This window comes from Saccostrea echinata, unplaced genomic scaffold, assembly GCF_033153115.1.
Source record: "Saccostrea echinata isolate AGI-Se365-2 ecotype Australia unplaced genomic scaffold, CSIRO_AGI_Sech_v1 ptg000054l, whole genome shotgun sequence".
Classification (NCBI taxonomy): domain Eukaryota; kingdom Metazoa; phylum Mollusca; class Bivalvia; order Ostreida; family Ostreidae; genus Saccostrea; species Saccostrea echinata.
Genome location: NW_026889803.1, coordinates 12,194,808 through 12,219,170, shown reverse-complemented (window position 1 = coordinate 12,219,170; position 24,363 = coordinate 12,194,808). Strand labels below are relative to the sequence as shown.

General features: G+C 32.3%; 1 protein-coding gene and 1 long non-coding RNA gene across 2 annotated transcripts; one reads left to right on the top strand and one right to left on the bottom strand.

The window, feature by feature from the left end:
• Window positions 1–4,814: 4,814 nt before the first annotated feature.
• Window positions 4,815–5,577, bottom strand: LOC133206353 (uncharacterized). Its single transcript, XR_009723752.1, has 3 exons — window positions 5,364–5,577; window positions 5,005–5,271; window positions 4,815–4,912 (listed from the first exon to the last, which is right to left on the bottom strand). It is a non-coding gene; the product is annotated as an uncharacterized LOC133206353 (long non-coding RNA).
• Window positions 5,578–13,171: 7,594 nt separating this feature from the next.
• LOC133171672 (myeloid leukemia factor 2-like) lies at window positions 13,172–23,186 on the top strand. Its single transcript, XM_061306458.1, has 6 exons — window positions 13,172–13,278; window positions 13,514–13,736; window positions 14,485–14,619; window positions 17,252–17,405; window positions 17,872–18,033; window positions 21,880–23,186. Exons 1-5 carry the CDS (start codon window positions 13,229–13,231, stop codon window positions 18,030–18,032), a joined length of 723 nt encoding a protein of 240 aa, XP_061162442.1. The 5' UTR covers window positions 13,172–13,228; the 3' UTR covers window position 18,033; window positions 21,880–23,186.
• Window positions 23,187–24,363: the final 1,177 nt, after the last annotated feature.

The following is a 24,363-nucleotide window of genomic DNA, read 5'->3' as shown; positions in this document are numbered from 1 at the left end:
ATTGGTGTGAGTCCCTTTGGTATGTAACTATCCTGCATTAGAAGTAAACATTTTTTTTGTCGCTACCGAGTGCTATATAGCAGACGTCCGTTTTCACCGATGACGATTGATTACACTGACCAGTGACTAAGTGAGCGGCTCTATATCCATGGACCCTCAGATATAGCGAGAGTTCAATCGATTATGGCGGACAAATTTCTTTTACGAATCGTGTTCAGCTTTAATTTTAATATGACAAAACTGTGTGACAGTTTAATTTTTGAAAGACCTTATTATAACCTTACGGATTACTTTTGTCTCTTTTTGTGTTTTACAGGGTTAAATAAATTATATTGAGTTCGTTCTATTGCTTTGTTTTACTTTTCTCAAGGAATTCAAAAAGGTCTGATTATTGAATATAAAAATCGGAAATCTGAATTTTTCGAATTTTACTGATAAAAATGTTATTTGTATTATGTACTTTACAGCAATAAATTGATTAAAACCGTCAAAACCTAAAAATAAAGGTTTACCTGAAAGGCGCCTATTTTTATTATATAATTTATTTATCTATTTCATTTAACAATTTTTACATAATTTATTTTCTATAAGTCCCTCTCGTTTAGGTCATTCTAGAGGCACCACCTTCATCTACATGCATATATTCATGACGAAAAATGATTTCTTCTACATTCTTAAATGCCCAATTCCATCCGCTGTCTTCTTCAAACTGTAGCTTACAATTTAAGGATTATGTTCACCATGAAAACTTTAATGTTAAAAATAAAATATGAAAAAAAAAAATTCACGTAGTTCATTTAAAAAAATTTAAAACTTAAAGAATCTATGGAATTTCCCACCAGGGTACCGAAAGATCCTCTTCCTTCACATATGTTTCACACAATACAATTTTTGTGCGTATTTGTTTGGCATTCACAGCAGGCTCGGTGGTTGTTTTTGAAATTTGAATGTCAAATACGAATCCAGATGAATGTCGTACAGGGTTCAAGAAGTATATATATTGAAAAACAAAAAATAAGCAGAATGTTGTCCCAGCAGAATTAAGGATATAGGTCGTCCTCCAGATAATCACAAATCAGAGAATAATCCGGAATGATAATTCAGCCTAAACGTTTAAATAAATAATTCTTTTATTCTTTTAAATAAATGAGTTAAGATTTTTTTAAAACAAAAATGTATGAAGGATTAGTTTAGTCAAAAATCAGGCACAGATAATCAATGGGTACCATACCACATCTTAACAGCTACTTTGTAACGTCTTTTAATTATGTGAGTTTCAAATTAATTTGAAAAAAAAAAATCAACGCCTTGACACATACTTTTGTTTTCATTTCACATTCACAAATATTCTTAGTATGTGTGTACATGAATTTGTTTCTAAGTTTATGGTAGTACAAACAATAAAAGCATACAAATGACAAAACTCCATTTTAAGATTTTCAATAATAAATTTGGGAAATATGTTTCTTATTTAACAATTATGGACATAACTTCTTAGGTGCTTAATCTTTGGTTAAAATGTTTCATAAAGACTAGAAAAATATTGATATTAACCTGGGGTTAATGCATGACATGGTGGTTATTTGAATCTTCGAAAACTGATATCGAAATCACAAACTAAAAATCTTGTTATCAGGTGTTTTTAACTTGACTCTTTCTGGAAAAAAGACATTTCAAGACAAAAATGTAGGTCCTAGTGAACATAAAAAGGCATTCAATTGGTGAGAGAGAGGGGGAGAGGGAGAGGGGATATTCAATGTATTGTAGATGAATATGGAATTTATTTCACGAGTGGGACAGGATATTTTGATATTTTCACAAGTACGAAGTACGAGTGAAAATATCAAAAAATTATGTCTCACGAGTGAAATAAATTCAATATTCATCTACAAAACATTGAATTTTCTGTTTATTACATTTTCTTTGATTTTCCCTTTGCCTCTGTCTTTTCGTAACACAGTGTCATAGGCTGTGACGTCATAGTTGAGCGGTTGGGACGTCATAGCTAAGCGATTGAAATATTGAAAAACGTTGTACACATGGATTTTTAACAACATATTTGGAAAAACTTTGGAAGTTTCAGTCTCTGTCAGAATGGTTCATTTACTCTTAGTTTATCTTATAACAGACCAGGGAGTTTTTTTTAAATACTCTTCGTGAAAGGAAGGTAAATCGGGAATTTTGCCGCACTTCTTGTATTCTCTCACACTGCGAGAATACCATTTTGATATCCTTTCACAATGTGTCAGAATACCACTTTTATTCAATAAATAAATTACAATATTTCACTGTTGAAAATGTTTTGTATAATATATATATATATATATATATATATATATATATATATATATATATATATATATATATATATATATATTAGGGATGTCAAAGTGAAATGATGTTTTTGGTACTAAATTTATTCATCAAATAAACACAAAAGACACAATTAATACATAAAAAATTACAAATGGTTTACAGTTCTTGTTTAGGATCTACGTATTTCATCAACGCAAAAGGTGGACAATCTGTTGCTCAAGTTTGTGGTGATTAGAGTAGCGAAAGGGAAGGAAAGGAACGTTGTTGGGATCGCTAGTCTAATATTATTTCATATGTTTGTTGTTTCTCCCGTATACATTAAACTTACTACGCAAACTGACTTTCAACATTTTTGTAATCTTAAGTTATTTCCAAATATTTCTTCACTTTTGAATTGGGTAGCTGCATTTCTATGCATGTCCGATTTCGCTGCCGTATATTAATTAAATAATTTTAAAACGATTTGAAGATAATAGACCATACTTATACGATGTTCACTGAAAACGATCATTGAAGCCATCCAAAAATTAGGGACCCCAATAGGTCACAACAGCTGTGTACCAGGTGATTGGTCACTAATTACTGTATAAACACAGCCACAGGCGATAACGGGTGTTTTACAGGTGCAAATGACGACACGCTAATTACCGTTTACATATCTAAGTTATTTTTTGATAAGTTTTTGATAAAAATATGAACTTTGAAATAAGAAAAAATACACTTCCGAGTAACCGAGTACCATTTTTAGTATTCGATACTCGGACGTTCGATCGAGTACCCGGTTAACCGGGTACTCGTTGACGTCCCTAATAAATATATATATATATATATATATATATATATATATATATATATATATATATATATATATATATATATATATATATATATATATATATATATAATGTTTTGTCGATAAAATGATTTTAAAATTCCTTCCTTCTTTCTGAGAAATATACGTGCTATATTTGATGTATTCAATGTGTGAATTTGAAAAAAAATTCATTCCCGAAAGAGACAAGGAAGAAGTTTCTTTGATATCAATATCATCATATTTTAAATCAATAAGCTTTTTTTTTCTCTCACTCGATGCAAAAAATGGAGTGATCGATGGAATATCAAATAGTACAGTGAAAATAAATTATCTAGTTTATTGCTTACTTCTAACTGCAGCAATGCGTTGGATGGTTGAGAGTTCAAAATGTTTAGTTGCAAAGTCTTTTATATATACATGTATACGTTTTTAATGTTTAAAAATGATATGGTCATCAGAAAACTAAATACTGTGGCATTTTTTCCGGAATCCATTTCCCTAAGAATCTTTACTATTATTTTTTTTCAATTTCAGATACTAGTATGTCTTAAGTTTTAAAACTGGACAAAATCGAAAACCTCCTTGTGACTATTTAGTTAAGTCTGTTATCATTGTGGAATTGGTTTACAGATTTGTTATAGACATGCCCTCATTTTACTAAAAATTTCCTTGCCTGAGTATGATCGATACGGAAAATTTTTCAGCATTGTTTTGAAAGAAAGTGAGGCATTGCAAAACTATATATCCGGGAGATAGAATGTCGCACTTCGGTATTCTATCAGAGATGGAGAAATCTTGACACAGAACTGAAACTTCAAAACTAACTTTCTTGGGAAATCTGATTAAATAAGCCACCTGCGGAAGAGTGTACAGGAGACGATTTTCAAGACGAATCTAAAAATATTCAAAACAAATGAAATCAGTCTAAAAAAAAAGTTATTTCCTTTTAAAATGATATTCAGCATGAATCAGCAACAATGATTTTCAAACAAGCTTGATTCCAATGACTTTGCCAATAACACAAAGACCACGGTTCTAAAACATGTTGATATACCAACGAACTTCTCTCATTTTTAAAGTCAACAGAAGAGCGATTCCCTCTTTCAAACGGAAATAAACAATTCAAGGAAAAATACTATCTTAAATAATATTGGTACCATTGAAACATTGAAAATATCACAATTCTAAGAGAATGACATAAAAGCAATCTTCTCTCATTCCGAAAAGCAAAACAGAGAGGAATTTTCAGATACAGAATTAGATCTTTCCCATCGATTGATTGATTGTATTTTGTATTACGTCCCGTTCGAATTTTTCACTCATATAGAGACGTCACCATATACCGGTGAAGGTTTTCAAATTTAGACCTTTACTGGCACTCAGGGCCATTGAAAAGTGAGGGTTCTTTATCATTCCAACGCCTATCGTGGCACAGAACCTTCTTTTTTAAGGTCTCATCCGAAGGACCCGCAACTCTACCGACTGAGCTACCGTGACGGTTCTTTGCTATCGAAAATTAGCTTTCTGTGAACAGATTTTTTTTTGGCAATTCCCCTCCCTGATTGCTTATGAAAACATACTCTGTAGTATGTGTGTCACATTTTGAAGTTTTATGTGTGAGTGGCTCAAAACAGTTTTTAAATCCACTGGGTTTGTTTATAGCATAGACAAAACCATGCAGGGACATTAGCAACTGGTACCACTAGCACTACCCATTCAGACTTTGACTTGAGTGCATACACCATGCACACTTCTCCACTGGGCCATGCTCATCATATTCAACTGAAAATACAAGACCGCAAACACTTGCAGCTAACAAATCAGTGATTTAGAAAATGACATTTAAAAAGAATCTCACATTAAAATATACTTACCATCTTCAGATTGTGTAACGCTGGCAATTATACTTCAATTGCTGTTGTTTCTTGGCTTCTATCACAGCCAAGATTTAGTACAAGTCACATTCTGAAGTTTTATGAGTGAGTGGCTCAAAACAGTTTTTTAATCCACTGGGTTTGTTTATAGCATAGACAAAACCAGGGACATTAACAACTGGTACCACTAACACTACCTATTCAGACTGTGACTTGAGTGCATACACCATGCACACTTCTCCATTGGGCCATGCTCACCATATTCAACTGAAAATACAAGATGACAAACACTTGCAGCTAACAAATCAGTGATTTAGAAAATGACATTTCAAAAGACCCTGACATTAAAATAAACTTACCATCTTCTGTTTGTGTACTGCTGGCAAGTATACTTCAATTGCTGTTGTTTCTTGGCTTCTATCACAGCCAAGATTTAGTACAAGTCACATTCTGAAGTTTTATGAGAGTGGCTCAAAACAGTTTTTTAATCCACTGGGTTTGTTTATAGCATAGACAAAACCAGGGACATTAGCAATTGGTACCACTAGCACTACCCATTCAGACGGCGACTTGAGTGCATACACCATGCACACTTCTCCATTGGGCCATGCTCACCATATTCAACTGAAAATACAAGATCGCAAACACTTGCAGGTAAAAAATCAGTGATTTAAAAAATGACATTTAAAAACAATCTGACATTAAAATAAACTTACCATCTTAAGTTTGTGTAACGCTGGCAAGTATACTTCAATCGCTGTTGTTTCTTGGCTTCCATCGCAGCCAAGATTTAGTACAAGTCACATTCTGGATAGACAAAACCAGGGAGATTAGCAACAGGTACCAATAGCGCTACCTATTCAGACTGTGACTTGAGTGCATACACCATGCACACTTCTCCACTGGGCCATGCTCATCATATTCAACTGAAAATACAAGATAACAAACACTGGCAGCTAACAAATCAGTGATTTAGAAAATGACATTGAAAAAGAATCTGACATTAAAATAAACTTACCACCTTCAATTTGTGTACTGCTGGCAAGTATACTTCAATCGGTGTTGTTTCGTGGCTTGTATTACAGCCAAGATTCAGTACAAGTCAAATTCTGAAGTTTTATGAGTCAGTGGCTTAAAACAGTTTTTTAATCCACTGGGTTTGTTTATAGCATAGACAAAACCAGGGACATTACCAACTGGTACCACTAGCACTACTTATTCAGACGGCGACTTGAGTGCATCAACCATGCACACTTCTCCGTTGGACATGCTCATCATATTCAACTGAAAATACAAGATCACAAACACTTGCAGCTAACAAATCAGTGATTTAGAGAATGAAATTTCAAAAGAATCTGACATTTAAATAAACTCTTCATCTTCAGTTTGTGTACTGCTGGCAAGTATACTTCAATCGCTGTTATTTGTTGGTTTCCATCACAGTAAAGATTTAGTACAAGTCACATTCTGAAGTTTTATGAGTCAGTGGCTCAAAACAGTTTTTTTAATCCACTGGGTTTGTTTATAGCATAGACAAAACCAGGGACATTAGCAACTGGTACCACTAGCACTACCCATTCAGACTTTGACTTGTGCATACACCATGCACCCTTCTCCATTGGGCCATGCTCATCATATTAACTGAAAATACAAAATCACAAATACTTGCAGGTAAAAAATCAGTGATTTAAAAAATGACATTTAAAAAGAGTCTGACATTAAAATAAACTCACCATCTTCAGTTTTTGTAACGCTGGCAAGTATACTTCAATCGCTGTTGTCTCTTGGCTTCTATCACAGCCAAGATTCAGTACAAGTCACATTCTGAAGTTTTATGAGTGAGTGGCTCAAAACAGTTTTTTTATCCACTGGGTTTGTTTATAGCATAAACAAAACCAGGGACATTAGCAACTGGTACCACTAGCACTACCTATTCAGACTGTGACTTGAGTGCATACACCATGCACACTTCTCCATTGGGCCATGCTCACCATATTCAACTGAAAGTACAAGATGACAAATATTTGCCGCTAACAAATCAGTGATTTAGAAAATGACATTTAAAAACAATCTGACATTAAAATAAACTTACCATCTTCAGTTTGTGTAACGCTGGCAAGTATACTTCACTCGCTCTTGTTTCTTGGCTTCTATCACAGCCAAGATTTAGTACAAGTCACATTCTGAAGTTTTATGAGTGAGTGGCTCAAAACAGTTTTTTAATCCACTGGGTTTGTTTATAGCATAGACAAAACCAGGGACATTAGCAACTGGTACCACTAGCACTACCTATTCAGACTGTGACTTGAGTACATCAACCATGCACACTTCTCCATGGGCCATGCTCATCATATTCAACTGAAAATACAAGATCACAAACAATCAGACAATAAAATAAATTTACCATCTTCAATCTGTGTTGTGTACTGCTGGCAAGTATGCTTCAATCGGTTTTGTTTCCAGGCTTCTATATCAGCCAAGATTTAGTACAAGTCACATTCTGAAATTTTATGAGTGAGTTGTTTTTAATCCATTGAGTTTGTTTATATCATAGAGAATACTAAAAACATTATTAACTGGTACCATTCATCTTTTGATTAACCCCGCAAAGTGAAATTTTCTTTTTGAAAATGTGCATTTGACTATCTGGACATTTGAAGTATCAGTTTTCTGTATGTAAACAATACATGATATTATGATGATTTCCTTTGTTATTTTATGAAAAAATTATAAAAATAAAATATTAATATTGGCAAAAAACGCATTAAAATCTCCAAACCTGTTCTTTTCTTTTATATTTCTATCTTTTAATCTTTCCTTCTTTCCGTGCATCCAAAGCTTTCGCGGCCTACAACTCTTGTGAAGTCATGGTAACAGTATCCGGGTTATTTCCATTTGTAACGTTCGGAGCAGATACGGTGTAAAAATCCGGATTTTAAAAAGATATTTAAGATCATATTTAAAACTAAAAATTTGATTGAAAAAAAAAATCAATTAAATTAAATATTTAAGCAACTGATTAATATTCGATATCTTTGCCTTATAAAATGCAATTAGGTTAATGGAGTAGCAGAGACTGTGATAGTTCAACATATCATTGTTCAATGTATGATTCCTGTTTCAATTACCTCAATAGTAAAACGTGTCTTTCTTTACATAAAGTTTAGTCAAACCTGATAAATCTGTATGATGACTAACTTAACTTCCTTGTTGGCGCATAATAATTTTGTATGCCCCACCAGCATAGTTCGACTGGTCTACTATTCTAAGTTACACACCTTCGAATAAAATAAATTTATGTACATACCTGTATGCATGGAAAATCTTGTGTTTAATATTTGAAAATCGTTTGTTTAACAAACGGATAATAATTTTGTGAAAATTAAGGCGCATGAATAAGAAGATTTCTACTTGATAGTGCTATCCTTTGATGTATCATGCATCTCTCTGTGTTGATAACCAATGAATAAATAAAGGGTGTATGTTTAAATTCCGCAAAATAAGATATATTTATAAATGAAGTTGAAACCAACATCAAACATGTTTGTATGAACCAAACCTGTCTCATTGCTTTCTTCCTTGTGTATTTTGCTTTTACTATCTCTTCTCCTTCACCCTCCACAAGCTTTCGCGCCCTGTAGCTCTTTGTTTACATATGGTATTTACTTGCTTGGTAATAGCCTGGTTCCCGAGGCCTTCCGATGTGCACCAGGCTAGCTTGGTAATAGCCTGGTTCCCGAGGCCTTCCGATGTGCGTGCACATCGGAAGGCCTCGGGAACCAGGCTAGCTTGGTAACCGATTATCATTCGGGAAATCCTCTGTCCTTTTCTTAGACAAGTTACCCAATATTTCCGAGTGCCTCCTTCATAGGCGAGTTATTTCCCGTTGTTCGATATTTATTGGCGGATCATAGTGATATTACCTCAAAGGATAACACTGTTAACACTCAAAATGGACACAGTATTTACTTCTGTGTGTTTAAGAATTTAGAAAAATATTATATGGACATTTAAACAGTAATTCGGCCTTCATTTATTCGGATCGGTGGAAAGAAATTTCAGGAGGAGGGCGGGAGGGGGCATAACCTTTTAAAATTCTTGAAGGTATAAACATGTATAGGCCGTATCTGAGCTAAAAACTAAAAATACGAGATTGGGTGTAGCTAAACATGATATATGTTATTTACGTTCAAATTAAAATTTTAACCGATTTTGAACTTGAATAATCTCATGTTTCCATAGTTAAATTGATTTTCAACTGTGTCTGTTAATTAAATGCGGAGTCAGTAAATAAATCGGTTATTGTTTTAAATTTCTAATATCTTTGAAATGTGATTGATTTAAATTGTGTAATTTACAGGAAAGTCCTATTTTTATATAAAGTAATGAAACAAATAGAAAGATCTTTTTAATTTCAGTTCGTCTGAACTTCTAAAAAAAAAAAAATACGCCATATATGACTTTTAAACAAAACACCTGTTGGGTCTCCTCAGTAAACTATACAAAAGAAATCCAAGCTAATATAAATTAACTTAAATTATGAATTAATCTAAATTAATGCTGAATGACACCCCCTTCCGTTTTTTTATTTTTTTATTTTTTTTTTTAATATTTTGTTTTATTTAATTGTATTTCATTTATTTCTTCTTCTTCTTTTTATTTATTTTTTTTTTCTTAATTAATTATTTATTTATTTTTTGCTTGTCAATATTTTATTTTATTTCATTTTTCTGCAATAGCTTCGACGTTAATTCCCGTATTGACATTTTATTGTTGATATATCTGTAAAAAAAAAAAATTAAGTTAAATTAAATATGCTAAAGATTGTATTATAGATGCGTACGCCATTGTATGCATAATTGATGGAAGAACCGTTGCTCAAGAAATTTATGCAGGTGGCTTGCTTAGTGGCTTTTCTGACTGATAAACGGCAATGGTTTTCATAAGAAATAAAGGAAATAATATTCAGTGGATGTAAATATAAAATTATTAATAAGCTTTTCAAAGGATTTCTCAAAGATAGAATCCAAAAAAGCATAGAATTTTTTTAATAACTAGAAAGGTAAAAACATAAGTATTTCAAACTGTATTTAAAGCTAATTATAAAAAGAAATATTTTTGTACATAAATTGCAAAATAAACAGGTCCCAAGACCATAAACTGAGAATATACCTTGAGTTTTATTTTACAAATGTCTTTAAAAATTGCATTTTCGTATAACATTTGAATAAAAACACACGAGGAAAATGTTGTTTGATTGTAATTGAAAATGATTTTCTTTGAAATTTTGACTTTAAAGTCTGTTCTCACTTTATGGTCTTGACCGAGACCATAAACTTCTTAAATTTAATTTCAGGTGCACTGCTTTGTTTATCAAAATTAATTAATTCTTCCCTATGATAAAAAGTGATGAATATGAACTAATCATCAAATAAATACGAAAGATGTAAGGGGAAAAAACTCCAGATAACAAAAAGAATACTTTCCACGTGCTATTACACTGGGGGTTTCGCCTCGAGAGGACTGGTGATGTCGGTGATTTCTGAACACTATATCGAAGGTCACGGTGATTGACAGCAAAATGCATGCAAAATATACAGTGTAGAAAAAAATATTATTGTTTCGTTGCCAGCTGTCGCATATACCAACTTTTCAATTTTTATTACTCACTTTTGGCATGACAGTTAACTGATATCTATCCGGAAACTCGCGTATTAATACCCTTAAATCGTTGTAATTTGAAAATGAACACAAAAAGTTTGTGGCAAGCTTGATTGAAATTAGTCCAGTGGTTTTTGAGGTTTTTAAGAAGTTGAAAATGTGAAAAGTTTACGCACGATGCACATCCGCACGACGACGGATAAAAACAGATGGCAATTGGTCACCTGGGTGACTAGGGTGACTTAAAAATACACAGAATTATGTAGCTTAGCGTAGTTTACCTGTGTATAAAATTTGCTGATTCGAACCAAAACTACAGCAGGGCTTAAAAAAGATCTATTTTAGCAAGCATTGCAACAGCACCAATATAAATCAAAACAAATACATTGTATACAGAATTATATAAGATTTTAACTATCTTTGAGTAGTTTACGTCAGTGGCTTAGCTAGGAACAAAATGAAGCATGCTCAAAATGGCAGGGGGTCTGGATACTGACGATTTTTAAAAACACTAAAGAAATTGAAAAAAATATATATTTGGATACTGTTTTTTGGAATAAGACATACAAAACAGCACAAATAATAGAAGAAAGCTTATTAAATTTTAATAAAATTCTTTTAAATTCAAAATAGGGGCTATCCTAGTTTAGAAGCATCCATCAATTTCGGCAATGTTTTTGCAAAAGTTAAGAAACGAAACAAAAATTTAAAGAAAAAAAAAGAAAGTAAGATCTTTGGACATGTGTGTTCTTGACTCACAAAGTGGACAATTTTAACTTCAAGGGTCACCAAAAATTATATTTTAGAAATCGCCTAGCATATTCTAATTAAAGTTCCCTGGTGTTTTTCTTTGGGGGGGGGGGGGTAATTTTTTTAATTTCTTGATGCATTCAATCTTAAAGGTTCACTCATTTGAAAAAAAATTAATCAGATAACTTTTGGAGGATAACTGCCTTAACAAACTTCGCACTCGTACTTGAACATTTTTCAGGAAATAATAAAATTGCTTAATCACAAAATCGTACATTTGCGGATTAATTTGAGAAAAGAAGTTATTAAATAAATACACTAATCAGAAAAATATTGCATATTATTAGTATATTGCACATTAACTACATATAACATTGACCTGGCTAGGAAGGAGATAACATCGTGTACTCAAAATTTAATCCATTTTCTAAATATAATATGAGAAACTCGGTTGTTATTCAGGTATGGGCATAAACTGTTCCTGAAAAAAGGTAACATATCTTAAGAATATTTATATAAATTCAACTTTATAATTTTTAAAAAAATATATTTTATTTACTTTTTTGCAAAATGATGTACATGCTCGAGCATGCAAACATACATGCATGGTAGATACGCCACTGTACGTGTATGCAAAGTATTCTTGAAACAATACTAAAACTATAGGAGAGGTGGCATTTTCAGAAATGTAAAGAAATCTCTCTTTTTGGTAATAGTAGCCATGACAACGTCATTCATCGAAATAAAACCCAATACACAGAATATGTTTGTTAGTGTCTTCTATTAGTGTACCAAGTTTTATAAAAATCAAACCAAAAGTGTAGGAGTAGTAGCGTTTTGAAGAAAACTATTAAAAGATAATTAGAAAGACGGATAAAAAGACAAACGGAGAGACAGGGACACCTAACTTTCGCATGAGAAGTTAGAATAAGCTAACTGTGTCTTTAGACAAGCCTCACCACAGTTTGAATATGTCCAATTAAGGTAGTTGAAATGAAGCAAATTTTATCGGAGCAGATCTGCTCCGAAACGATATTGAAGAATGCAAAAGGAGTTTGCATTGAAAATAAGTACCAAATTAATCATTGCAAACCTTTCTGAATTAGTACATGCCTTTTTACAAAAAAAAAAAAAAAAAAAAAAAATCTACAAAAGAGCAAAAATTCAACTCATTTTCTTGCTTCAAATTTAAACGCCATGTTAATATTCATAATTCTCTGGATCTTTATTCATTATAAACGTGTTGATTCTAGATTTGTCTGCTCCTGTTTATTTTACGGGACATTTTTTTTTCGTTATACAAGGTCCGTAAGACAATATCATTTTAACGATAGAACGTTAGAAATCTATCGCAGTAGCTCCCTTGGCCTCTGACCAGGTGAGCTAAAAAATACTGTGATAGTGTCTTTTGTTGTTTTTAAACAATATTTTTATCAATTTTTATTATTCAAAGTCTTGGAGCTTGTATTCAAATGTCTTCTTGCCTATAATTTTTATGTCCGCTTTGGGTCACCATAAAGGGTAAGGGTAAAAGTAGACTACATGGGTAAATATAAATTACATTTATGCAAAACAGTTTTGCGATTTTTTTTATATAATTTTGTATAATTAAAGTAAACACTAAACTACCAAACAACACATTCAGATAGTGGTACAGTAAAAGTACACAAAGTAAATTACGTAGTATAATTTGCAACTAACTTTACCCATTCCCAATTCTCCATTGTGACGGTTTTTTTTGTTTTACTTTTTCCTATCGGATTTCCTTAAGCCAGTAAAGGAAGCAGAGCTAGATCAACTCTCATTCATCAAAATGTTGGGCAGGCCTTTCTTTGCTGACATGGAAAACGATCCATTTTTTGAGTAAGCATAATTTTTAAAAATTTAGATGGTCTCAAGTCTATCTGGTTTCATTTTGACTCGGTCATATTTTATAGTCTCCATCTTTAAACCGTTTCTTCATTTTGTTTTGGGTGCATTATTTTTTTATTCAGCAGATTGTTAATCCATCAAAAATTAAATATTGACAAAAGATGAGCTTGTTGTTATTACTACCTTAATTACTGGCAAATTTCCATTATATTTTTTATCATTGCAGAGGGCATCGAGAACATATGAGAAACATGGACAGGATGTTTCAGAATCCCTTTGGGAGCATGTTTGGGAGCAATCCAATGCTACAGGAACCAAGAAGAGGGGGTCAGCAAATGGCAGTCGCCCCACGTAACAACCAAGCAATGTCTCCTTTTGGCTTTGACTTCGGCTTCAACAGTGTATTTAGCAACATGAACAACATGATGGCTAATATGGAAAGAACATTTGTAAGTCAGTCGGGGGGGGGGGGGGTTAAAATGAAAGATTGTTGTGTAAGTGTCTGAAATATGCTGTTCACCAAAACAGGAGGGCAAATAGTTCCGTCACAAATCACAATGTTTGATGCAGAATGAATGTAAAGTGCACTCATGGCCTTGTTGCACAGGACATAAGATGTTTTTGATTTTGTGCTTTTATGAATCATATAATGTTATGATCTGTGTGTGCCTATTGATATCTTCTGTGTAGTCTGTATACCAGGGATTTTCCACATCATATTGGGAATGGGGCCTGGGCCCTTGGACTTGGGAATTTTACAACAATTTAACAAAAATTGGGAAATTTTTATGTGCTATTGTTAGACTAAATTTCAAGAAGTGAGTCAGAGTAAAGTTTATTACTGAAACAAAATCTTAAAATGGAACCATTCTGTTCTTTTGGGTAATAAGAATTGTCATTTACATATTGTTTGTTGTGAATTCCATTCTCATACTTTTGTAAGAATTCTGATCCCGGTCGAGTTTTAAACGTAAATAATTTAGGAAAAAATTGAGGTGGAATTTTGGGGGGAAATGGAGGGTTTTGCAATTGGGATTGGGGTTGAAATTCGGCCCTACATGGGGCAGTGGATAATCCCTGGTATACTATAAATCAAATCATTCAATAAGTCAACCTACATTTTTTTATTTAATAAAAAGAAGAACTATAAATATAAAGGGGAAAAGAAACATGAGTAAATGTCCCTTTATTTTATAGGAAAGTGCCAGAAATAATCCAAATGCACAGGTATTTTCCCAGTCTGCTGTATATTCCTATACAAACACAGGAAGCGAGGGAAGCAGACCCAGAGTGTATGAAGCAACATCCTCAACCCTACAAGCTCCTGGGGGAGTAAGTGTTATTATTATACCTCATTATAATTATTCTATACAACGTGTTATCTGATTGGATCTAGATTATCATGTGACAGGGCCATAAAACTTCATATTTCCCTGTCATCGGCATGCTTATCATCATATTCAACTTCTTTGGAAACTAAATGCATTTTCCCACAACAGTTATCGTTTGTTGAACGAAAACTCCCGAGAGTAAAAGACATCACAATAGTCTGGTTCACGTCACAAAATTGCTGATGGTTGTTTCAGTAACACAATGTTAAAATTGAAAGAGAATTTAAGTGCAGTGCCAAATTTGAAAGTTAATGTTTATTTTAAAAGTTTTTGCTTGTTTCGGTATAATAAACAATTTATTGCATGAATGTTTGGGAAACATGAAGATTTATTCAGCCAAGAAATATCATATTCCCCTCGGGTGAAGCCCTCGGGGAATATGATTTTTCTTGGCTGAATAAATCTTCATCTTTTCCTCACAATCGTGCTATAATTGTATAATATTGTCGCTTCCATGTGTTTTGTTAAATTATAGCATTTCTACAAATTGTTCCTGGCATATTTAAAAGTAAATTAGGTACTTAAAAGTTTTTCTACTTTGACAAAGGGTTTTGAAATCTTTTTTAAAAAAGACCAATTAGATCATTTTGGGGAGCAATAAGCTGAAATTTTAAAGCTTTGAAACACTTTTTATTTTGTCAGTTTATTATCAATAGTGTAAGTTCATTCATTAGTACCACTAGCAGTGTTTGAAAATAAGTTTTTTTTTAAAAAAAAATCATGAATGCATCAAATCACTTTAAATGGCAGTTTTACTGTATTTTTAGCTCTACTGGTCAGAGACCTGTAGACCTTTTCACAAAAAATCTTATGATTAAAATTAAAATTTTCCAATTCTTCTGTATGTACCTAAATTGTAGCAGGTTACAAAAAATCTTATATTTAATTACATGATAGTATATTGTGAATTATTTTTTCTAAAATAATAAATTTCCTCATTAAACAAAAAAATTACAAACTTGTCAAATTTTAATCTTAGTCGTAAGAATTTTTGTGGAAAAGGCTACAGAAGAGCTTATGCGATACTAAGTTGTCCGTCTGTCTGTCCGTCTGTCTGTCTGTCTGTAAACAATTTTTCAAAATGCTACTCCTCCTACAGTTTTGGTCTTATTTCAATATAACTTGGCACACAAGTACACTACACTAAGATACATAATTCTGTATATCGGTTTTTGATTTCAATGAACGGTGTTGCCATGGTTACTAAAAATAGAAATTTCTGTGAAATACATTCAAAATGCTACTACTCCTACAGTTTTGGTCTGATTTCAGTATAACTTGGCACACAAGTACACTACACTAAGATACATAATTCTGTGTATCGGTTTTTGATTTCGGTGAACGATGTTGCCATGGCTACTAAAAATAGAAATTTCTGTGAAATACTTTCAAAATGCTACTCCTCCTACAGTTTTGGTCTGATTTCAATATAACTTGACATACAAGTACACTACAATAAGGTGCATAATTCTGTTTACTGGTTTTTGATTTCGATTAATGGTGTTGCCATGGTTTCTAAAATTAGAAATTTCTGTGAAATACATTCAAAATGCTACTCCTCCTACAGTTTTGATTTGATTTCAATATAACTTGGCACACAAGTAGACTACACTAAGATACATAATTCTGTATATCGGTTTTTGATTTCGATGAACGGTGTTGCCATGGTTACTAAAAATAGAAATTTCTGTGAAATACTTTCAAAGCTCTACTCCTCCTACAGTTTTGGTCTGATTTCAATATAACTTGGCACACAAGTAGATTACACTGAGGTATGTAATTCTGTATATCTATTTTTTGATTTTGGTGAAGTGTTGCCATGATTACAAAAAAGCTGAAATTTCTTTGACATACTTTCAAAACATTACTTGTCACCCACGTGGCGCAGTGGTAGAACATCTGCTCTAGAGTTGCAGAGTAAGGAATTGATCCTTACATTGCGGGTTTGAATCCCACTGTGGGACATGGAGACCGGTCCTTTGGATGAGAAAGACTATAAACCAAGGTCCCATGTCACAGTAGGTGCTGGCACGAAAAAGATCTCTTACTGCTGTATGGCCCCGAGTGCCTAGCATAGGTCAAAATTTACAGCTCTCCACCGGCAAGTGGTGGCATCTCCATATGAGTGAAAAATTCTTGAGAGGGACATTAAACAACAAACAAACAAAATATTACTTCGCCTACAGTTTGGTCTGATTTTAATATAACATGGCATGCAAGTAGACTACACTGAGATACATAATAGTCTTTATTTTTTTTATTTTGATGAATGACGTTGCCATGGTAACTAGAATCAAAATTTCTCTAAAATTCTTTTAAAAGGCTACTCTTTCTACAGTTTTAGTCTAATTGCAATTCATCTTGCAGCAAAAAGAGAGTAAAACAAGGATTATTATTTATTTATTGCTGTTGCAAAGTTTCAAGTCCAAGTGCTACTATTCTCTTCCTTTGTTATAAGTACAAACAAGTAGAGCTACAGTCTCGACAGAGACTTCTGGTTTTATTAATTATTGAAATGAGTAAAAATGGGGCATTAATTAAACAGTATGAATACTGATTTTTTTTAATTTCAGGTTAAAGAAACCAGAAAAACTGTAAGGGATTCAGAAAGGGGTGACAAAATGGCAATTGGACACCACATAAGGGATCGAGCTCACATCATCCAGAAAACCCGGCGCAGGGGTGGGGATATCGAGGAGGAACAAGAGCTCATTAACTTGGAAGAAAGTAGGAGTTTAATTAATATGCAGTACCATACATTGTTTTTTTTTAATTGATTTATTGCTATATGCTTAAGAGAGAGGGAATAGAGAGAATTGATATTTTACTACATTACTCTGGCATTACATGAATTCATTAGTTGTAACTTGGTTTATTCTGTATAAAATCAAGTACTTTTAGTTGACATTTCTCCTTTTTTCTGAAGAGTTTCCCATGACAAGTACCATGGATGTTTAAAAATCACCAACTAACTATGAATTCTTTAAAAATAGTTGGAGGGGGAAGAGGGGATTGTAGCTCATCATGTGTAACATGAAGTTCAGTATTTGATGTCTTAAAATTTATAAACAAAAAAGTATTAAGACATACAATTTTTTAATGGACTTTTTTTAATTAAGTTGTTTTTTCTCTCTCTCCCTCTCTTTCTTTCACATTGTTTAAATATATGATGATTTTAAAACAATTTTACCAGGTGAAAAAGAGAGGTTTGATCGAGAATTTCAAGAGAAGAAAAGGGAATCGATGAGAGGTCTGGAGTATAGACGCAGAGGTGAAAGGTCAGATAGAAAAGCACTCCCTGACCCCAACAAGAGGCGGAGCTACCGGGACCGTGAGAGAAGGGAGAAGAACTAAGGTACATTTTAAATGAGCACTTATTAAAATTTTACTGTGAAATCACTAAATCTCATGGGGGTTAAAATTTTGTTGTTTTCAGGGTATGAAGAGTACCACAAATTCATATCCAGAACGAACTGTTGAAATTTTGTAATACAGTATAATGGTCCTTTTTAAACCATGGAATCAAATCCCCTCAAACATTATTTTTTCTTAAACCACAAAAATTTGACACCTCAAAAATATGTCGGCTTGGCCAAGATCAGGTGCCCATGTTGGTTGCAGATTAACAAAAAAATGAAGTCAAATGAAATGTATTACAAGTATGTTCTATGTAACACTATATCCTTTTGGCAGATTGTCTGAAATTTCTGTCCATTTCTGTCAAGCGGTTAAAAAGATTTCACTCTCACTATAGCAGAGACCCAAATGGGCTACGGACTACATGTATACATATTCAGGCATAACATTCATCTTGATCATATTCAACTTAACAAAAAAAGTATATTTCAAATACAAACTCTTCACAAAATATTGTCTGAGCAAAACAAATCACATAATTCATTTCCATTTAAATGTTACCGTATATAAAGGACATGGGTAAATTTGTTAATCTTTGAGAGTTTTTCTACTCTTAATATTTGGACATTTGAAATGAAAATACATTAAAGTACTTTCAATTTTTCTAAATATACTGTATATGGGGATGAGAATTTCAAACTTATTTGGTAATACTCAGAGAAAAACTGTGTCAGGTATTTTTTGATTGACTATTTTGAGACCTTGGGCTACGGACTATACATATAGTATTTTCATTTAATGAGAGACCATAGAAAAATAGTTGCTTTTTTCAGTAAATATTTGTTAAAATTATCATCTTGGAGTTCACATGTGTTTAATAAATCCTTTCATTTTGGATATTAAATCAATTTATACAAAATCCTGTGAAATTTAACAAAATAAAACAAAAACTTTATATAAATTCACAATAAGAATAAAATATAAATAGTCAGAAGAAAATAATACATGTCAGAATTACATGTAATAGGTGTTTGATAATAAAATATTGTTTAAAACCATCTAAAGACCAAGAATGAACTTTAATTTAGCATCTAAGAAGGATAAATTTCATGTAAGCACGGGGGCTATGGACTATACCGTTAAACATTTCTATTGTGGACAATTAACTTAAAGAAAATATAATTGTTTAATTAAATTTTGGGCAATTTTTTTATGAATTGGTTTTCTATAACAGTTCACACCACTTAGTTTGAGTATTTATAATACCATACTTAAAAATCAATTGTCTAATTATAGTACTTTCAATGCCAAATGAAATTCCAGTTCAACTAATTAAAGCATAATTGCTGTTCAAACTATAATGAATAAAAGCAACAGGAGCTGAAATTAAATCAATTTAAGGCATGATTTGTGTGTGGGGGGAGGGGTTACGGACTATATTCATTATTGCTTCATATTTTTTTTTCGATTTAATGTAATGCATATAACTCAAGATAGTCATTCAAAAAGTGTATCAGTATATAATTTATCATAATCATATGGTGTAATTCAAAACAAAAATAAATTGCAAAACATGATTGACCATTTGAAATAAAAAACATAATAGTACAATATTACCCATAAAGAATCAGTGTTTTTTTTTTTAAATTAACAATTCAGTGACAAGTAGATTGGGCGGCGCAATTGTAAGGGTGAAAGCCTCACTTTGTACTAAATTGCAAAGTAAGGAGTTGATCCTTATGTTTTGGGATCAAATCCCACAAATCCTACAATGGGATGTTAAGACTGGTCGATGAGAACTAATAAACCATTGAATCCCCCATTTTGCTGTAGATACAAGTAGGAAAAAAATCTCTTGCTAATACAGAAGTACGGTTATATGGTCTGTAAATTTGCTAAATTTATTTGTAGAGTCCGTAGCCCTTTTGTAAGTAGGATTTGTGTGGCTAAATATTCTTTTAAAAATATTCCAATGCTAATCATTGTAAATGGATTGATAGTATGTATCACAAGAAGGAAAACATTATCATGTATATTTAGAAATTTGTTGTGAATCAAACATAACAGGACAGACTACAGAAGCAAGCCTTTAGTTGAAAAATGTTAATTTTCAGATATTTTATTTTTAATTACAGTGGTATTTGTATTTAAAAACATTGCATTTGTTCGAATAAAGATATTTTTGTATTGTAGTTATTGTATCAATAATGTATATGACTTTTTCTGGAAGTTATTATATTGGGGCTACGGACACCAATCATTCTTCTATAACTTCTTTCGGTGTTAGTGCAAAAGCTATTCATTACTGTTTTTTACTTTACTGGAAACTGTGAAAATATTAAACAAGAGCATGATTAATTCTACATTCTTTTGTTGAAAACAAACTATAATGAAATATGGGGCTACGGACTATACAAAATATTAGACCAGTATGGAAAATAAAATACAAAATGCGCACACATTTTACAATATAACCACTATATTTTTCTCATAGTACTTTTTTTCTTAAGTTAAATAAAAAATTTTAAACAAATTATATTTGCTGTTTTTTGATAGAAATTTATGCATTTATTCAGACATTGATAAATCTTAAATTATATAACAAGGGTATATCTGCATACATTTATTCATAATTTCCACAATTTTTATCCTTTTTCTTTTCTGTAAAAAATAAACTTAACCAGAATGATTTCTCTATAATAAAGTACATTTATTTTGGAATGCTTCATTCAAAATAATTTTAATTAACCATTATTTAAAATGTAAAAAATCAAGTGCAACAGCATAACGCTTCAAAAATTATGAATCTTTGACTGTATTCTGTTGTTTTTTTCAAAAATGCAGATACTATATATATGATATTATATACCAATGGAAAGCTCTCATTCTGATCTTTGCAATGCAACAAAAGACACTTAGATTATATGTAACTATAAAGAGTTACATCTATATAACATCATTTAGTTGGAAATGGGCACCTGATCTTGGCCAAGCCGATGTTCTTGTTCCTTTTTATGGTTACACTAATTCACTGATATGAAAATACATTGTAAATACTTCTGAGGTAAGACATGTCAGAGGAGAGGCAAATGGATGGAACTGTTTTTATATTACAAGCAAATGCTCCAACAGAAACTGTGTTAAAAAAGTAGAATTTAAATAGCTTTTAAAGAAAAAGTCTTTTATCTAAAGTCTTCTAATAAAACTAAAACAGCACACAACAGGGCTCAAATGTTCCAGGGAAGTCTTTTTAATTGTCTCAGTAATGTTGGTGTTGGGTCAATCACCAATTCCTGTTGCCCAGGTTAAAGAATGTTTCAATTTCTGATTGCTTGAAGAGACTTGATAGTGTGCAGTGCAACTGCAGAGTAAATTTATTTACATGTATTCAGTAATATTTACATTTCCAATGTCTTTGTCCGAGATAAAATTACAAATTGTAAAAATACTTTATTTCTACATAAATCTACTGGTTCATCAATAGGCGCGGTTAAAAAAAATCATGTGCAGGGCGGGACAAATAGAGACAGAAGAGGGGCTATTAGCACAGGAATTTGCAGAATCAGGAGCATGTAAATATATGGAATAACTGTCAGATTTTTTGGATTCATGACGATGATCAAATGATTGGCTTGCGTGATAATTTTATGCATAAACGCCTTCGGCGTTTATGCAAATTATCACGCAAGCCACTCGATTGATCACATCATGAATCCTAGAAATTAGACAATTTATTATTCCTTAAATAAAGCCGATAAATTCCGCTATGTTTCTCAGATGAGCAGTGAAGCTCATAAACGTTCCATGATTTATTACAAACATTTTTTTCTCTTTTTTTTTTCAGACTCAAAAAAAAAATGTTTGAAAGAACTGTGCAAGAGATGAATGCTACAGAATACCTGGTGATAATTATTATTTATAAACATGTAATAAATTATAACTTGAAGGAATCTGTGAGAAGATGGATCTTTACAATATTTCAGCAATTGTTGTACTAGAAGCAAGAACTGACTATTTAATTCAGACTGATTTTACTTAGGTGGGGAATACAATTTGCTGTAGAATTTTAACAAAGACTCTTGCAGATTTTTTTGTTTAAGATTTTCCTGTGCTAATTGAAATCTGTCCTTTAAATCTCTCTGTCTGCATACATCATCTTGCCAGAGGAGCTTTGTGGATCTGGATTATCTCCCTTGTTAGCTGTGCAGTTTAAATGTGTAGTACATGTAATTTTTTTTTAATATGTCCCACAATTTTATTTTTTTTGTTAGTGGTCAGAGTTAATCTCTATAAATGAGTATTTATAATGAATGTATCACACATTTTTATGTCTTAATAATACCTGGCATACATAGTCCATTTACATATAGTTTTCCTGTGTGTGTCACAAAATATATGTACTAGATATTTTCAGTTTTGTGTTTGAACATAACATGTTACTTTTCCCATGATCTTTTTAATAATTAGTTTCAACAACAAATGTTAAAAAGGTTATTAGAATTTGGTACACAACTATTGTCTTTGATTGATGAAATGTAATGACATAAAAGGTATGTGGGATGTTTGTTCAGCAATAGATCGTTTTTTGTTAAACCGAATGAATGTAAAAAAGAAAGTAACTTTTTCATTATAAAATAATATAAAAAAATTTTTTTCCTGTACAAATGCTTGCATATGATCTTTTAATACAAATAAGAGGGCTTGTTAATTTTTTTTTATTATTATTAAAATGAAGGATTACATTACGTTTGTACACAGAACATGAGAAAAAAGTCGTTCATCTTAGGGAAGGGATGTATAATTTATTTAACATTCCTACTTACTAACATTCCTTAGATAGTGAATTAAATTGTGACTTGGCTTGTACAAGCTCAAACTATTTTTCATTATTGTCATGTTTGCTAGAAAAAGCTCATGATTTAATTGTCTCTCAAATGCTTGCATTTCTAAAAGAGATTCGATAGCTCAAGGAGAATTGGTAAAACCTTTGTTCTTTTTCTTTCCCAGGGTCTCTTGGTATATATTTTAGATCTGTACGATTCATTCATCCTATGATAATATAAAATCCATTATGCCATACATATTGTTTACATATTTACTGTGTGTGTTGATTTTTTTTTCATTGAATAAAATAGAAACATGCATTAACAAGTTTTTATCTGTATCTCAACTGAATCAAAGGTTTTCATGATTCTGCTTAAACCACAACAACTGGTCAGATTTTTTATGCCCCCTGTAAACGAAGATTCGGGGAGTATATAGTTTTTGTCCTGTCTGTCCGTCTGCCTATCTGTCTGTCTAGCTGTCTGTCTGCAAAAACTATAACCTTGCCCATAACTTTCAATTGGTTGGAGTTACAGCTTTCTTATTTCACATGTGCATTCCTTGTGACAAGACCTTTCTTGGGGTACCAACATATTTGACCTCTTGACCTTACCCTTTAGACCTTGTTTTGCAAAAATTTACCAAACTTTAACCTTGGCCATAACTTTTAACAATAATATTCATGCTAGGGCCTTCGTACTTCATTGTGATGAGACCTTTCCTTGGATATAAATATTTTTGACCTTGGAGCTTAACCCACTTTCAAAAAACTTTAACCTTGGCCATAACTCTTGAACATTTATTTCTAGGCCTAGGGCTTTCATATTTCACATGTGTATTCCTTGTGACATATCCTTCCTTTGAATACCAACAATTTTGACCTTGACCTTGGAGTTTGACCTATTTTTGAAAAACTTTAACTTGGCAATAACTTTTGAACAGTTGGTGCTAGGTCTTATATATTTCACTTGTATATTTCTTGTGACAAGACCTTCCCCTGGGTACCATTAATTATGAAGTTTTGACTTTGACCTTTGAGTTAGACCCACTTTAAAAGAAAAAAATTAACTTTGGCCATAACTTGTGAATGGTTGGTGCCTGGGCTTTCATATTTTACAGGTAAATTCACTGAACAAGTCCTTTTTTAGGGTAACAACATTTTTAGCTCACCTCAACGAAGTTGGGGGAGCTTATGTAATACCATCGGTGTCAGCGTCCCAGTTAAGGTTTTTGAAGCAGTTTTCTTTTCAAGTACTTCTATGGCCTATATTAGTCAGAGATGCATGGAGGATGCTTCTAGTGTGTTTCATTGTACCAGTCAAAGTTTCAGATGCTGCAATTTCAGCTAAAGAATGACCAGGTTAATGTTTTGGAGCAGGTTAAAGTTTTTGGAGCAGGTTAAAGTTTTTGGAGCAGATCTCATTTCCAAGTAACTATAAGCCCTATATTGACTAAACTTGCATGGATGATACATTTAAGGATGCACACTACTGGACTTGCTTCG